Source organism: Pleurodeles waltl, chromosome 4_2, assembly GCF_031143425.1.
Source record: "Pleurodeles waltl isolate 20211129_DDA chromosome 4_2, aPleWal1.hap1.20221129, whole genome shotgun sequence".
Classification (NCBI taxonomy): Eukaryota; Metazoa; Chordata; class Amphibia; order Caudata; family Salamandridae; genus Pleurodeles; species Pleurodeles waltl.
The window spans coordinates 481,245,744-481,259,507 of NC_090443.1; the positions used below are offsets into that span (position 1 = coordinate 481,245,744).

At 42.0% G+C, this 13,764-nt stretch overlaps 1 protein-coding gene across 1 annotated transcript in view; it reads right to left on the minus strand.

The window, feature by feature from the left end:
• TNPO2 (transportin 2) overlaps positions 1-13,764 on the minus strand; it is a 166,981-nt gene that overhangs the window by 129,932 nt on the left and 23,285 nt on the right. Inside the window, exons 3-8 of the mRNA XM_069231843.1 lie at positions 8,287-8,362; positions 7,536-7,685; positions 6,733-6,839; positions 6,156-6,289; positions 3,919-4,000; positions 3,414-3,536 (exon numbers count right to left, since the gene is read on the minus strand). Coding sequence (XP_069087944.1) covers positions 3,414-3,536; positions 3,919-4,000; positions 6,156-6,289; positions 6,733-6,839; positions 7,536-7,685; positions 8,287-8,362 — 672 coding nt within the window. The remainder of the gene's footprint in view (positions 1-3,413; positions 3,537-3,918; positions 4,001-6,155; positions 6,290-6,732; positions 6,840-7,535; positions 7,686-8,286; positions 8,363-13,764) is intronic.

Below are 13,764 nucleotides of genomic sequence, written 5' to 3' on the forward strand. Positions count from 1 at the left end.
GAAAACATAGGAGGCTCGGTTTTCCGTATGGTTTCTGGACTACTTTTTCTTCACGCTGCTCTACGTTTTGCAGTGTGAATCTTGTCTGGAGTCACATGCTGTGCATTTGACTTTAGAGCTGGTTACCTACTCCTGTGGTGGTTGAAGAGGGGCACTGATTTGAAAATAGATGTCAGCACTTTCTATCCCCTACCTGGGGTTCCTTCTTCATTTGACAATCAAGACATTACTGTTTTGTAGATGTGTACTGATGACCATGTTGCTGCCCTGTATATTTCTTGTATTGGAGTATTTGCTAGAAAGGAAATAGTTGCTCCTTTCTTTCAAGTAGAGGGCACTTTGAGCCCTTGACAAAGATTCTCCTGCATTTTTATGGCACAATTGAATTGTCTGTGTGGTCCACCTTGCTATGGTGTTTTTAGTTACTGGTTTCTCCAGATAACTGCTTGCAAATGAGTCTCTCAAAGGTTTTGTGCTTAACGTCTTGCATCTAATGTATGTTAAGTTCTTTCTGCTCGAGTTTTTGGATTTTAAAACAAATGTGGTATTTGTATAGACCAGTTGATAAGGAACTGTTCTCATGACTATTCTGTCCTTGTGAATCAGAAAATACAGTTCTTGTATTGGGAGTGCTTGTGACTCACTCTACCAAAAATCAGTTTTAAATGTTAGCATTCGCAAGGTAGCCTTGTATAAAGGTTCGAACTGTTTAAATGAGCTGGGTTAGTACCACAATAAGGTTCCATGACTGTGCTGGCATTTTCCTTGATGGAGCTAACCTTTTTGCTCCCTCCAGGAATCTTTTTACTACTGGTGCTGCGAAGACACTTCTGCCCATTTATCCTCTTGAGTTTCTACCACTGCTGCTAGAAGCACCCTTAAGGATGCATAGCCAAGCCCTTCTTGCAAGAGATGTGTCAGATATTCTTAAAAAGTCTTCAGGAGCCAACCTGCTAAGTTTAAAGAGTCTGGCTCTGGGTGTAACACTTTTCCCCCTTCCATTGTCCTGATATCTTGGTAGCCTTTGGACTCTTCCTTGAGCTAATTGTATTATCTCAGAGTACCAAGTCCACCTTGCCCATTGAGGTGCAATTCAAATTAATGTAATCTGACTCCTCTTGCATTGTACTCTAGCAACGGAATTAGGGGAAAAGTGTATGCAGATGTCCCTGATCAGTTTATCGAAAGGGCATTCCCTTGAGGCTGATGGTGCAGTTGTCTGGAGGCAAAGAACTGCCATTTCATGTTCTGTGGGGTTGCAAACAGGTTATTTTTGGAGTTCCCCACTTCAAATATTTTCTCTACTACTGTTTTATATCCCATTCGTGTGAGCATGAGGCTTGTCTGCTCAGCCTGATCGCTTCTTTACTGTCCTTCCCTGGTAGATTTATTGCTTAAATGCCCATAGTCCTCTGTATTGCCCATTTCCAGAGTTGCTGAGCTAACTATGATGAAGGTGGGGATTTAGCGCGCCCGCCCACCCCCCTCCTTACTCACCCCCTCAAGTCCCCCCCATCCCAACAGCCCTTGGACTCATTTATTTATTAACTTCCCTCTTTCTTTGAAGAAGCACTAACATTTTGGCCTCAAGCCGAATTATTTTCCATCTAAGCCGCCCATTCTTCAGGGCTTGCGGTCTGACTTAGACATTGAACCATCTATCGGCGATGAATCAGTCTTTGAGCTTAGGTGACCAGCTTTTGACTGTTGTGTCCTGGACTCAAGTCTTAGAGGAATGCCCAGACAGACCCAAATCTTTCAGAGGGAGTTCACTTCTGGTCCTGCAACACACAGTGGACTAGCCTCTATCTTGCTCTTACTTTCAGGGTATTCGAGGCAAACACAGCACAGGCAATACAGTCTTCGCTTCTATGATCTAGAGGAAGGCAGATGTTACACACCGGGTGCTTGTCCTTTTGTGCATACTTGTGGTGGCAGTTCTTGCAAAATTGCAACGGCATGTTCTCCATTACTCCGAACAGGGAGGCCTCCAAAAATAGCCACTCTCACTGCTTGATCATGTGTAAAAAAACAATTTCTGCAGTGTTCCCTTTCCTGCAGCTCCCTGTCAGCAAACAGCCCCTGTTAGACAAACTTCTTTAGGATAAAAAAAAAATCAAAAATTCTTCAAAAACTTCTCATTTTGGAGACCTCTTGGTAAACATCCCGATCCAACAGCAGGAACAAAACTAAACAAATTCATATGATGCCAAGCAAAGGTGGGAATATCCGGGGAAGTAGGACCACACCTATAGGAGGATACCAAATGATATTTCCATCAACACCCACCGAAAATCAAACAGACGTACTACAAAACAGTGAAGAATTTCAGACCCAATCACTAGATGGAAGAATAAACAGCCTGTGAATCTAGAAAAGATTCACCCTACAAAACTGCACCCAAGGGTCTGCGCTCAAGACGGTTGGGGGGGGGGGAGGGATGTTTCATGATAAGTGGTTGTCACTGGAGCAATGAAGCCACTCTCGGGGAGAGTTCTGCAACTAAATCAATACATGAAATTCAATGCCTGAATTTATGTAACCCCGTGTTGAGAGGTGGAGAAATGTGCCTCCACTGGAGAAACTAGCCACAATCCGTTGCACGGGGTGGACAACTTAAAATGTGAGTAAGCACTGCATGGTCTACAAAGCTGCTGGAGGCAACAATGAAAACCTTGATGGGCAGACAGAATGCTCTTGGATACCTCAACCAGAGTTAGACTAGCGTTGTTGGGTATAAAGGTATCAACAGCTTCTCCTCTGCCAGCATTTTGAGATACTCTGCACAAGAGACTAGATAGGTGCAATGACTTCTTACATAAGGAAGAGCTCCATTTTTTTTTTTTTAAATAAAAAAATAAAAATGACTTGAGGTACTACATAGGACTGGGGGCAAACCAAATGCAGTGCGGACAGTGGCTTTACCTTGTGAAGTAAAGGGGCTTTTCCTGAATTCAAGACCCTGGTTTTCCATGTGAAATAAAGACGGGGGGTAGGGAGAGCAAGAAGTGACACTTGAGCTACAAACTTTGATTACAAGTCTACATAACCACAGATTAAATGTGGAATGCAGACGACTATTCCTTCTCTGATTAATAGGCCTTTCCAGAGGCGTGGCACAGATTTTTCCTTGTACAGCACCACACCGCCTAAATTAAACACCAAGAAAGCAACTAAAACAAAAAAAAAACACAAGGGCTTTATTTTTTTCTGGTCTGTAAAGGTTAACGAACCGCCCACACTCAGAGTAGACAGCTCCCACCATTCCAAGTCCAACCATGTTGACACCCAGTAGCTTGACAAGGAAGAGCTAGGAGCATCAGGGTTCTCTTTTGATTATGAAAATGTAATAAGAAATAAAAAAATAAAATAAAAACTGCTCTGAATGACAGGAGTACACCATGAATATTCACCTGTATAATGCTGTGCATGTGGGGGATAAGCCTGTCTATCCGGACCTCCAAGAGCATCACCAGTGCCCTGCAGACATTTTTCCGCACCTCTGGATCTTCATCAACCGCCAAGGCAAACAAGTGCTAGAAAACAAGAGACTGGAATTAGAAAAACGTATGAATCAACAAGCAAACTGTGCACTATACCTTGTGTGAAACCTCGTTAGCAGAAGGCAAAATGAGGACACAAACTTTCTTTAGCACAAGAAAAAAAGATCCACAGGCTAATACTGGACTGGGAAAAATTGCAAGTATATATGGTGCACAAACTAACATGTTTCAACAACCCACCTCACCCTAAATATATGGACTACAAATGCTGCCATTAACCACTGAAGATTGAAAAACATTCCTCAATCTTTTAAGATCAATTACCAATATGGTAAAATAAAGTTCAATTACACAAGAGAACGCTCTCCAGCCCTAACACCCAATTGAATACAGAATATCCCCATTAATTGCTCACCTCAATAAATGTGTCAATATTGTCCATCAAAGCCTGGGCACGGTCCATGATGAATTGGTTCACACATGCAACTGCATGGGATCTACAGATCATGAAAGAAAGAACAAGGACAACAAGTCAGGTGAGCACGGCCACAGCAAATCGAGAAAGTAACTTGCCACCCCCAATAAACTGGGAAACAGCCAATACTCAAGTTGAGTCCCATTTAAAATAAAAAAAGTTAGAATATTTCCATTGAAAGGTGTTGGCTTGAAGAGTGAGATGTCCAGATGCAGTGGTGTTTCGATAGCTTGCTAGAGACTGAGGATGGTCAAGCAAACTCAGACCTGAGCTTTGGGAAGCTGGGAAACAGAACCTTAACTACATCTTGTTTGGTTGACTGGCATAAAATGGAGTCTCTTCTCAAGCACCTAGAAAAACCCATTAAGTATGTGCTACGCCCAGAGTTTCAGTAATTGGATTAGATACAAGGCTTAGGCAGAGAAAGAACACAAACAGAACGAGTAATCTCATCTAGAAGTAGCAGAACACCCCCAGCCCACAGTGTAGAGCATCACTTACAAGAGATCGACGGAGAAAGAAATCACATGACTACCAGATGTGCTTGCCAGATTTTAACATATGAATCAGCTACTGTATTCAATGCAGTTGAAGTGAATAACTTATTGGGTGCAGTCAGACAATCTTTGAGACTCTCCCTTGCGTGTGACTTTGCATGCAGCACTACAGTTGGTCTCCCAGCCGTGAAATAAAGTCTACCCTGAGAACCCACGATGGAAGGCTGTGATAATTTCTAAAGGCAGAGGGAGGAAACTTGTCCAGAGTTGACAACTTGTATTGAGACAATGGATTGAAGAATCTGTCATAAACCGAACTTTCCTGAATTCAAAAATGGTTCTGCCAGCTGTGTGCCTCTTGTGTAGGCAATTCAGAAAACTTCAGAAAGAGGCTAATCCAGTGAGATTTACCAGGATGCAAGATATTTTACAAAAGTAATAAACAATGGACTTCTAGAGGAACAAAAGACTGTCATACCATAACAGCTGCCAGGCAACAAGGCTCTCTTAACAGAAAAGACCTCAACGAGTAGCTAAAGCATTATCTAGCTTGTCCCCCGACTGCCCAGCTGCAGGACTTCCTTGGATTGATCGCATAGCCACAGCAAACAGTCAAAAAAAGCACCAGAATGAATCGAGACTCAGGTCAAACAAAGTGACTTCACTTGCTTAAGGTGAAGATTTACCCCTAAACAATGGGGCACCCCTGTAATGGAAAACATGGGTAATACAACAGACAAGTGTTCTGCCACCAAAATCATCAAGTGCAAGTTTATTATGGGTTTCACAAGAAACAATATTTTAATAAAACAAATTATAGAGCATAACGAATACACAGCTGTAGATGCTTGAACATAGTATGTATTTTCTACGTATTTGGAAACAGATTGATCTGTCCGACAAACTGTGCTCCAAGAGGCAATGCAGTGAGCAGTGAAACCAATGTGCCAAAACACAAATGTGAAATACATAAATATTTACAATATATACAGACAAAAAAAAAAAAAGGTCAAAGCCCATAAATGGAACATAAAACATGCCAATTTCCAACACTGAATCAACAGGGATTTGACCACATGCAAGTCGACATTTCGAACCATAATGGAATAAATTGGCCGGGGTCTTCATCAGGACAAATGGACATAGTAATAACAGGAAGACACTGGACCAGAACCAATCTTAGTCACACTAATACAGATCCTCCAAAGTTTCGATGTATGCATGGGGTGTCTTGAAAATATAGCAGAGGTGAGGCCACTGTAACATTCTAATCACTAGCATCAATGGGTGTCCCAACTTCCCGAATCAATCAAGGTGAAGATTTAGCTACAGAGTCCCTGCAGCTGGAAGTCCTAACTAGGAAGTGTGCAACAAGTCCCAGGCAGCTGGCTGTGTTCCATTCACTCCCTCTCCGGGTTCTCCTAAGCAATAAGCTTTAGAAAGTGAAACAGTAATTCTGCAGGAGGGAAGTCGAGACTGACAAGAGTGACAATGAGCATCTGCTGATTAAGAATGTAGTGGTGTCGCTGGGGTTGGGTTATTTCCCAATAACGCACTGGTTTGTTCTTCTATCCCCTCTTAATTAAACTTTACAAAGTTTCCAAGTTTTGAAACAAAGTATGCAACATGGCAAGACCTCACTTTGCACACCAGTCTTTTAGACCCACAGGTGACACTCACCTGATCTTCGCACTGCAGTGCTTAAAAAACTGTAGGAATTTTGGAATCATGATATTGAGTGGCCGGTTCAGGGCATCACTGTCCAGTAGCTCAGAGGAATCTTCACAAATCTTCTGTAAGGCTCCAAAAGCTCCCTTGGGAAAAGAAAAAAAATAAATAAGGCCCTCCGATGCAGACAGTGCTAGAAGACCAATAAACAATTAAGGGCCATAGCAAAGAAAATCCTAAAGGGTAACTTGGCCTGAGGTTTCTCTGAAGTCTAAGAGACAATACCACCACTAATTTGACAAAACTATGAACATTCTTGGGAGAAGCCCTTAAGGGGCTCAAAAAGTGAATCAGTTTGTAGGTCAATTTTCCCGATAGGAAGCTGATTAATGCATGAGTCAATGCTGCACAGGCCATTAAAATGTTAATTTCATACAGCGAATGACATTGCAATGTGCACTATAAGACTGTTTAATGTGTTTGATTATTGCAGTCAACTGTTACCAGGCAACCCTTTACTAATTCTGAGCAGAAAGGTCTGCAGAGTGTGGCTTGCACTAGCAAAGACCACATCATTATCCCTCCTTACCTCACATGTATTGTAGTCTTCAGAGTTCAACAAGTTGCAGAGCTGAGGCAGAAGCTCAGGCCAGGATTGAAGCTCACCTTTCGAGGCAATGGTAGTGATGAGAATTCCTAGTGGATGATGAGAACAGAAATGTAAGCAAACAGGTCAGACTACAAGCAACCACAGCAACAATGCGGACCGGTTAAGCACTTTTAAATCCAGGTAAAAATAATTATATATCTATCTAAATCTATCAAATGTAATAACTGCAAATACAGATCCAGCAGGGAAAAAAAATTACTAGTATGAAACCCTGCTCAGTGTTATTTAGTCTCAAGTGTAAATTTAAATTGATCGTCACAGAACACTTATTTACTCCTTATAAATTTCGGAAATGTAATAGTCTGTAAAATAAGTGAGAAGTCTAGGAACATTTTTCAAGTTTCTTTAAGAAGCTATGGGAGATCCTCAGAAACCTGGATTAAACAAATATAAATAAATATAAAGTTTCTCGCCCATCTGCATTTTCTGGTTCTAGTCATTCCTCTTTCCATCAGCTGCTTCTGCACGTTTTCTGTGACAATTTAGGCACAATAAATCTGTGTGAAATGTCCAAAACATGCAGGTAATACAAAAGCCAAAAGGCCGCTTGAATCTAATTTGGTAATCATAAAGAAGTTAACAATATCGCAAAAAGAGAACTAAGAAAAAAATGCACACTAGTATATCCCACTATGCAGCTTCTCTATAAGCCCTCCACCTCCCCCCCCAAAACCTAACAAGACTTGCATTAGCCACAGTGGGCTTAAATCCGCTGCACTCACCAATGGTGGCCCTGATGAGGGAGGAGGCATCACCGATGTTATTCAAACACTCTTGCTTGATGAATTCCGCCACCGGGGGTGGGAAGCTCTGGTAATGTGCCTTCACATTATTTTTTAGTATCAGCCCACTAAGGGAGCGTGTGGGTTCATCTGTGTATCATAATGAGATTATTTATTTTTTTGTGAACAACATTTGCATACGCAACATTGTTTTTAATGACAATCCACTCTCAATTTAAGAGGCGCCACACGAAAGACTGAACAAAGTTACTTTAACATCCCATTAAAGGTTTAGTTATTAAATAATTTCAAGCTGGTAGGCGTAGGTATGCTTAACAAATGAGGTGCCCCTTTTAAAAAAAAAAAAAGGTGAAACTACAAATTACACAATAGGGTAGCACTGGGAGAGCAGTGCAACGTCTACTTACAAAAACAAAATACTGTCAGCAGAAACAGGTTTCTAACAAAATGAATAGCAGACATGCATATAACAGGTCCAAGACCCAGCAACTGTGCATTCTAGAGAAAATGGAGCAAAAGCAGCTGTGCTGTCTTCCGCATACCACTTGTGAGATCTTTCTGAAGTCCAAAAGTACTACCAGAAAAGTTAAGGAAAAACCCCATCTGCAGGGCACCCACATCTGCCCACTGTCCAGATGGCTGACTAGCATCAGCTCGTTTTGCTATGCCAACTAAAATTTACTCATAGCACAGCCTACCTCTTCAAACTTTTATCGGAGGTCAGACTTACCTTCCGACTTCAGCCGGGTCAGGACAAATATCAAATAGTTGTTGAAGTCTGGAAATTGGTTTAACTGCTTTAATTTCTGCAAAGTTTTGGGTTAAGGACATGTCAAAACACTAAGCTAACCACTCATATCAAAGGCCTGCAAGGACCACAGGAACCACAGAAAAAGCAGGAAGACATTTAGATTTCAGAAGTGAACATTAGCATAGTGGTCAAGCAGGTACCTTATTTTCAAGTTTTTTGTTATTAAAGTATTTCTAGCAACAACACTTATTGTACCTGTAGTGACAAGCTCCAAATCACTCACTTTCAGGCACCAACATTAGCCTAGCAAATTGAAACCGGTCCAAAAGCTCAAAAATCTGCAGCATGATGCAGCTAGAAACATTGTGAAACAGCACTTCGCAGAAGCAGACATTGGAATTTGTTAAATGAACCCAAAATTTTAGTACATCACAATTATCAAAGGCATGCTTATGAATAGTTGGCAAATAAACAAGACAATCGGATGCAAGAAAGTGCACCCAGCGCACCAACAACTCTAGTTAACATTCAAATTCAGAAACTTAAGCAAGAGTTTTGGTATGCGTTCCAAACGTAACAAGCATTGGCAAAGTTAATACACAGACGTTGGCTGTCAGCCTTTTCAATGCAGATTGTGGTTCATGATTACTGAAAAAAAACTTTCCAGAGGGGGTGGGGAGGTGTGAGGGCTTAGTGCCCTGCCCGACACTCCATCTTAAGACAGGCTAAAAGTAAATACTTTTTGGTGTCAAGAACACCACATTGCAATAGTAGACCCTGGTCCTGAAGGCAACTACTTTTGTATGAGGATGTGGTCATTGTGAAACGGCTGAATGCCATCACAGTGACGTTAGCCACTAGCTGAAGTGTGCTGACCTACTGCCACTGTACTGTATGTTGTAGTGGGTAACAATAAACAAACATGGGATGAAAGGAACTGAAAGCACAAATCCTAAGTTATATATAACAGATCGAATATTAGTATAATCCAAAGAGCCTAATTGCACCCATAAGCATTGGCAAAGCCTATCGGTGTAGTCTGGCACTCTTAGCTCTGCCAAACCCTTTTGGTGATGCTATACAGACAGCACCACATTAATTTACAGGGGCAAGCATTTGTGCATGCAAAACAAAGCATGTACCTTTCTTTACTCTACAGATCTGAAACAGTATTAAAAAAGGAGGAATAGTTTCTTACCTGTAACTCCAGTTCTATGTAGGGGTATTTCCAGGATAGTCATAGGCGCTGAATAGTTCCGTTAATCTGAAGGGACCCCGGAGCACTTTTATGAAAATGTCTTCTTAAGTGCAGATGTTCACCTTTCTTCAGGAAGGCCTGTAGTCACTTAATGTCATTATGCAGACTAAAAGACAGGCTACAAAGGCCAAAACCCTTTATCCGGTTTGGTTGAAAAAGGTTCTGTAAGGCAGATATGCATTCAAATATTTGAAGACTTCACAGAAAAAATCTTTCAAACCTTTTTGTAATGTTACATAAGGATGAAGGAGTGCAGGGCAATGTAGCCCATAGGCTGCCATTTTACAGGCTAAAAATTAAAGCTGTGCCTTTAAGAGCAGGTGGTCCTCCCATTACCCATCATGCTGAGCAAGAGGCTATTACCTCAGTTTTTTTTCCGTAGGCTTTACTCGCCGAGATGAAAATGTCTTTGAATTATTATTTTGTCCATGCCACCGGAGAGGATCTTATGACTGTCATGGAAAAACCCCTACAAGAGAACTGGAGTTACCGGTAAGAAACTATTCCTTCTCTTGTGGGGGATTTCCATGTATAGCCATAAGCGCTTAATAGAGTAGCACACCCATCCCCCTGAGAGCGGTGGAGTAGACCGAACAGAGCGATATTTATTTATGCAAAGAGATTTCTAAGAGAAGGCTGTCAAACCTGAGTCCTAGCATCGGAAGACACCGTAGTGCTTAGTAAAGGTGTGGACAGACCTCCACGTAGCAGCTTTGCAAGGATCTGCTAAGGGAATGTTTCTCAAAGTAGTCTGTTTTGCCCCTGGTAGAATGTGCTTTAGGTCTGCCATAAGGGGGCTTATTGGCTAGCTGGTAACGGAGCAAAATGCACGAAACAATCCACCTGAAAAGAGATTGCTTGGAGGGGGCAAGGCCTATTCGAACTGGACCATAGTTAATGAAGGCAATGTACAGTTGCGACTTGTGAAAGGATTTAGTTTTGTCTAAGTAAAATTTAAAAACCCTCTTCACAGCTAGAGAGTGAAGTATTCTCTCTGCAGGAGTAGATGGGTTTTGAAATATAGTTGGCAAAGAAATAGTCTGGTTTACATAAAAGTCAGCGGTAACGTTTGGATGTGTTCTCATTACAACCTTGGAAGAATGAAAAACTGTATGGTTCCTGAGCACAGAGGGCCTGGATCTCACTAACCCTGCAAACTGATGTAATTGCTATAAGGAAGACAGTTTTCCGAATGAAATGGGAGAGATGCCTTGTGTATGGGCTAAAAGGGATGCTGTATTAAACGTGAAAGAGCTACATTAAGCTCACATGGCGGAGATGGATGCCTAGGAGGAGGAAAAACCTTCTTTAACCCTTCTAGGAAGTCTTTAATGACTGGAATTTTAAAGAAAGGTTTGTGAAGGATTTGTCCTGTATGCAGTGAGAGCTGCCAGGTGTACTCTGATGGACGAGAATTGCAAGCCAGATTTTGCTAGCTGCAATAGGTATGGAAGAACATCATCTTCTCCACATGCTGTGGGATGTATGTTCTTGTCCAAACACCAAATGCAGAATTTTTTCAGTTTTAAGGCATATGCTGATCTGGTAAATGATTGCTTTGCCTCTCTTTGAACATCCATACAGTCTTGCTGCAGGTTAAGGTGACCATATTGCACTAGCTCAGGAGCCATGCTGCCAAATTCAACGACGAGAGGTTGGGATATTTCATCTGACCTCAAGTTTCGTCAGAAGGTCTGGCCTGCATGACAGCCTGAGATGTGGATGGAATGACCGGTGAAGGTGGTCTGGAACTCTCCACTGCCTTGGCCATTCCAGAGCGATGAGGAGCATTCTCGTTTTGGAGCTGGACAGTTTGAATAGGACTGTATGGATCAAGGGAAGTGGCGGAAAGAAATTTGTTTGACCAGTCTATCCATAGGGCATTCCCCAATGTCCCTGTATGGTAGTATCTGGAGACAAAGTTTAGGCATTTTTTGTTCTCTGCTGTTGTGAACAGATCTATAGAAGGGGGGGACCCCCATACAGATGTATTGTACAACCAGGGGTGTGGAATTTATTAAAATATCTACTTGTCCACGGGACAGGTTGCTTCTCAAATCTACTTGTCCTGTAAAAAGATCTACTTGTCCCTTTGGTGCCATGTAGTGTGGCGCCAAATTATAGCAGCAATCTCATTATGTAAGAGCTCTGATAATAGCCTCTCTGATTATGCCAGGGCTACTACCATAGTAGGGCTTGAATACTTGCAGTTTCAATCCCTACTGTAGCAATTTCCTTATTTTTCCACCTTTCTGCAGATCTGCATACTGGGGCTGGAGGAAGCAGTAAGCAATAGTTCCAGGGCTGGAATGCCTTTGAGTCTGCAAACCTACTAACCTGCATGTTTTAAAGATTTTCACCAGCTTCTCTCTAATATTTTCCCATAATAAGAAAGGGTGGACATTTACTCCTGACAATGGCAGGATTAGAACTTCTTCCAGGGTTGGGAAGAAAGTGGCTGGAGGGAAAATGAACTTGCAAATGCTCAATAGATTTTCACATGAGCAAATCTACACATGTGTATTTACCCATGCTAAAATACAGTTCACAAATATTTTATAGGGGTACGACATATACCATGGGTGCACTTCTGTGACTTTCTTTAAGAATTTGGGGCCACATGTAGGTAGGTTCAGATTTGTGACCCGCAAATTGCGAGTCGCAAATCCGAATGTAGGATGGTGTCCCTGACACCATCTGTGATTCGCAAGAGCTTCGCAAATGCACACCTCATAAATAATCATGAGGTGGGTCGCAATTTGCGACCCCCTTGCGAATGGCGGCCTCACAGGGATGGTGGCCTGCTGGAGACAGCAGACCACCATGTCTGTGACTGCTTTTCAATAAAGCAGTTTTTTGTAATGCAGCCCGTTTTCCTTAAAGGAAAACGAGATGCATTACAAAAACGAAAAATGAAACGTATTCATTTTTATTTTTTCAGAGCAGGCAGTGGTCCGCAGGACCACTGCCTGCTCTGAAAAAATGTTTACAGTGACATTCACAATGGGGAAGGGTTCCCAGGGGGACCCCTTCCCTTTTGTGAAAGTGTTAGCACCCATTTGAAATGGGTGCAAACTGCGATTGGTTTGCGCCCGCATTCGCAAAACAATCCTACGTTGCACTGCGAGTCGCAATTAGGAAGGGAACACCCCTTCCTAATTGCGAGTCGCAAACCCGTTTTGCGATTCGGTAACCAGGTTACCGAATCGCAAAACTGGGTTTGTGCATCGCAATGTGCTTTTTGCACGTCGCAAACAGCGAAAGTCGCTGTTTGCGACATGCAAAAAGCTACCTACATGTGGGTCTTGGTCCCTAATTAGGTCTGGTGTTAACAAAGACATTTTGTTTTTATTAAACTTCTATTTCTCTCTCTTTCGGCTGGCTTTACTGTGAGTGATCGCATTCTTCTCTTCCACAAGGAGCATATTGGCACACAAAGTAGTTTTGTTCAGTGTCAGGAACTACAGTGGCAATCAGTGACGTAACGAAACTGGAGGGTGCCCCTTTGCAAAGAACATGGAGGAGCCCCCTCTCCAGACTCACTCAGGGCAGGTGCTGTGCTGAAGGGGCCCCCTGGAGGGCGGCTGCGGGGCCTTTGTTATGCCACTGGTGGCAACATGTGCTTTTAGAGTTCAAAAACGTTTTTTTTTTTTTGCCAGTGTTTGTTACAATGTTGAGGGCCTGGTAGCTCCCACAACAATAAAGTGTTACAAAAGCCATGTCAAAACAAGACACGCATTGATGAAACTAAAAGACTTATAAAAATATGTCTGATCAGTTGGCTTGGTCAGTGTTTGTTTATTTTTATGCTTCCCATAATCGTGTTGAAAATGGTTACACTGATTTTCCATTAGAAATATTTTTGGGAAATACTAGCATGCATCAAAACATTTTACTAAATGACACTTCATTTGCATATAATCAGAGAGCATTCTGGGAGCATTATACTTAGCCTCATAGCCTAAACTTTTCAAACATGTGTATACACGTTTTTTTTTTTTTTGTACTGGAACCAACGTCAGTAGTGAAGTGTGACCTTAAAACATTTATTTACAGCACTCACCCTAATAATGAAGGTTTTCAAATAATGAACCATAAATACAAGTTCGAATAGCATTATCTTTTGGAAACCCATTACCTCAACTGCAGAGAGTTCCACTCTCTGTAAACAGGCAGCCAAAGGGTTTGTGCTGCAGAGG